Genomic DNA, 3,545 nt, shown 5'->3' with positions numbered 1-3,545 from the left:
CTTTATATAAGTTTTAAGTGATGAAATTAGGAGTGATTTCACCTTCTCAGGCTGTGTTTTTCTGCCTTTTTAGATTTAAGACGTGAAACTGAAAACCAAGTTTGAAAACGATAAATAAGGTGCTGTCCTTTAGTGTATTTCTGGTTGTTGTGAACAGTCCAAAAACTGGCTGGATCCAAAATAAAGAGCTCATACAACTTAATAACAAAAAACAAGCAATCCAATTTAAAAATGGGAGCAGAGGGGGGCTTCCCTGGTGGCGCAGTGGTTGAGAGTCCGCCTGCCGATGCAGGGGACACGGGTTCGTGCCCCCGTCCGGGAAGATCCCACCTGCCACGGAGTGGCTGGGCCCGTGAGCCATGGCCACTGAGCCTGCATGTCCGGAGCCTGTGCTCCGCAACAGGAGAGGCCACAACAGTGAGAGGCAAGCGTACCGCCAAAAAAAAAAAAAAAAAAAAAAAATGGGAGCAGAGGAATTGAATAGACATTTTTCCAAAAAAGATATACAAGTGGCCAACAGGTATATGAAAATGTGCTCGACATTACTAATTATCAGAGAAATGCAGATCAAAGCCACAAGACATCACCTCATACCCATTAGAATGACTAGCATCGAAAAGAGGTAACAGGGACTTCACTGGTGGCTCAGTGGTTAAGAATCCACCTGCCAATGCAGGGCACATGGGTTCGAGCTCTGGTCCAGGAAGATCCCACATGCCACGGAGCAACTAAGCCCGTGCGCCACAACTTCTGAGCCCACGTGCCACAAGTACTGAAGCCCATGCACCTAGAGTCCATGCTCCACAACAAGAGAAGCCACGGCAATGAGAAGCCCGCGCACCGCAACAAAAGAATAGCCCCCGCTAGCAGCAACGAAGACACAACGCAGCCAAAAATTAATTAATTAATTATTTTAAAAAGAGAGGGGAGAGGGGAACCCAGATTAAATACTCTGGGAGCTTTCTGGAGCAAGGAAGGGCCCACCCTTACACCCCACCACCCCACTCCTGCATTGTGAGCAGCAAAATGACGTCATAGACCAGCGGCCCCGCCCCCTCTCCCTCTCTCCTCCGGTGCTTGCCCCAGGCCTGGCCTCAGCCTTTTCTCTCCACACCCCCCTCACCCCAGAGGAAAGTGGTCTGCCTTGCCAAGCAACCCACGCGACCACTTACAGCCATGGATCCAAATCGGGGCACCCCCCCGGGGCCCCAGACCTCCCCAGAGGCCCCCAAGCCTAGCCTGAACCCCTGCTCAATCCTGGCGAACAATACCATGCCGCAAGAACCCCCCAGCATGGTGGGCAACAGGTTGCCCCCAAAGACCCGGGCGGTGGTCATCGACATGGGCACAGGCACCTGTAAGGTGGGCTTCGCGGGGCAGGCCCGGCCCACCTACACCGTGGCCACCGTCGTCGGCTGCCAGCCCAAGAAGTCGACCACCACCGGGCCGCCGGTGCTGGAGGCGTTCATCGGCGAAGCAGCCCGCACTCGTCCTGAGCTGATGCTGGTGCAGACCGTGCGGAACGGCATCGTGGTGGACTGGGACGCAGCCGAGCTGATCTGGCGCCACATGCTGGAACACGACCTCCGCGTGAACCCCCGGGACCACCCGCTGCTGTTCTCCGATCCGCCCTTCAGCCCCACCACCAACCGCGAGAAACTGGTGGAGGTGGCTTTCGAGTCGCTGAGCACCCCCGCCATGTGTGTGGCTTCCCAGTCAGTGCTGTCCGCCTACGCGCACGGGCGGGTCAGCGGGCTGGTGGTGGACACGGGCCACGGGGTCACCTACACGGTGCCCGTCTTCCAGGGCTACAACCTGCCTCACGCCACAGAGCGCCTGGACCTGGCGGGCACCCACCTGACCGCCTTCCTGGCGGAGATGCTGCTCGGCTCCGGCTTGCCCCTGGGGCAGCAGGACCTGGACACGGTGGAGAACATCAAGCGCCGCTACTGCTATGTAGCCTCCGACTTCCTGAAGGCACAGGCCCGGCCCGAGGGGGAATGCCGCCAGACCTTGAAGCTGCCTGACGGGCGGATGGTCACGCTGGGCAAAGAGCTGTTCCGGTGCCCTGAACTGCTGTTCAGCCCCCCCGAGATCCCAGGGCTGTCGCCCGTGGGCGTCCCCACCATGGCGAAACTGAGTCTTCAGAAGGTGCCGCTGGAGTTGCGGACCGATGTGGCCCAGAACGTGCTGCTCTGCGGGGGCTCTTCACTCTTCACCGGGTTTGAGGGTCGCTTCCGCGCTGAGCTGCTGCGCGGTCTGCCCCCAGAGGCCCACGTGGTAGTGGCGGCCCAGCCCACGAGGAATTTCTCCGTGTGGATCGGCGGCTCCATCCTCGCCTCGCTGAGCGCCTTCAAGTTCTGCTGGGTCCTGCGGGAGCTGTACGAAGAGCAGGGGCCCCACGTCGTGTATCGCAAATGCTGCTGACACGGCCAGGGGTGGGTGTGGGCGGTGCGGGGTTGGGGCGAGTTATGCGCAGTAAAGTTTCTGCTACCCAGACGGCTCCGTCCTGCCTTCCCCCAAGGCCGGGCCCAGTCCACTGCTGGACGCACCCAGATACGCCTGGCTGTGACCCCACAGACCAACCCGCCCTGGTGGGCTACCTCCCAAGACATCCCTGGTTCTGCCCTGCTTTGACTCACCTCCCAGGAGCCATCCCCTGAGACACCCCAGTTCTGACTCCCTGACCCTCCGTCCCCCACGATCAACCCCCCTACACACACACACACACACACACACACACACACCACCATGTGCTAACCCTGTCGAACCCATCTCCCTCAGTCCTAGTCTCCCTCCACACTCAGGTTGGGATCTCCTTCCCAAGCCCACTCCAAAGCTATCCCTGGTTCTCAGCACCCCAAATCCACCCACTCTTCGGTGTCCCAGGTCTGATTATCCAAAGTTCTCTGACACCCTGGTGTTCTGAACATCCCCCCACAAGTGTCGCATCCCCACACCACCACAAAGATCCAAATTCTGACCCTCAAGGGTCTCCCCTACAACAGCACACTAAAGGATCCCCCAGTCCATCCCCCAAGTTCCACCCTCCTCCAAAGCTCTGACCTCCCCACATGATTTGTTTCCCCAAACTCCTTCCATCCAGATGCTCCCACAACCCATCCCCCATCTTTACCCCCAAAGAACACCAAGTTCTGAGACCCCCAAAGCCCCCAGGATGGCCCCCTCTGCTCTCAGCCCACCCCACCACCCCGCTCTGTAACTCCCCCAGAAATACCCCCACGTGGTTTCTCAGTGCGTCTCCTGACCCCGTTCCTCAGCTCCTGGAATATCCTCCCAGGAAGGCTACGGCCCCCAGGACCATCATGTGATGACCTCAGTAATGCACCTGTGTTCTGAATCCCCCAAATCCCTCCCCAAAGACATTTTCCCAGGGTTGCCCTCTGGTGAACCCCAGGACACCCCATCCTGGTGTTCCCAGGCTCCGGAACTCACCCCCAGGACCAGCCACAAGGTCCCATCCCATTAGTTGAGACATCAACAGCCAGTGACATTTACAAGGACTGCCCAGCACAATGTGACCC

The 3,545-nt window shown here is 58.5% G+C and overlaps 1 protein-coding gene across 1 annotated transcript; it reads left to right on the top strand.

Moving 5' to 3' along the window:
• Positions 1-1,069: 1,069 nt before the first annotated feature.
• Positions 1,070-2,497, top strand: ACTL9 (actin like 9). Its single transcript, XM_007460632.1, has one exon. It carries the CDS (start codon positions 1,177-1,179, stop codon positions 2,425-2,427), a length of 1,251 nt encoding a protein of 416 aa, XP_007460694.1. The 5' UTR covers positions 1,070-1,176; the 3' UTR covers positions 2,428-2,497.
• The last annotated feature ends 1,048 nt before the right edge of the window (positions 2,498-3,545 follow it).

Source organism: Lipotes vexillifer, unplaced genomic scaffold (assembly GCF_000442215.2).
Source record: "Lipotes vexillifer unplaced genomic scaffold, Lipotes_vexillifer_v1.1 scaffold1011, whole genome shotgun sequence".
In the NCBI taxonomy this organism is placed as follows: Eukaryota; Metazoa; Chordata; class Mammalia; order Artiodactyla; family Lipotidae; genus Lipotes; species Lipotes vexillifer.
Note: the sequence above shows the minus strand (reverse complement) of the source record. Positions and strands in the feature narration are given on the sequence as shown.

Bases quoted from the DNA above. Each gene is read 5' to 3' on its own strand.
- ACTL9 (XM_007460632.1), top strand. From the start codon at position 1,177: ATGGATCCAAATCGGGGCACCCCCCCGGGGCCCCAGACCTCCCCAGAG.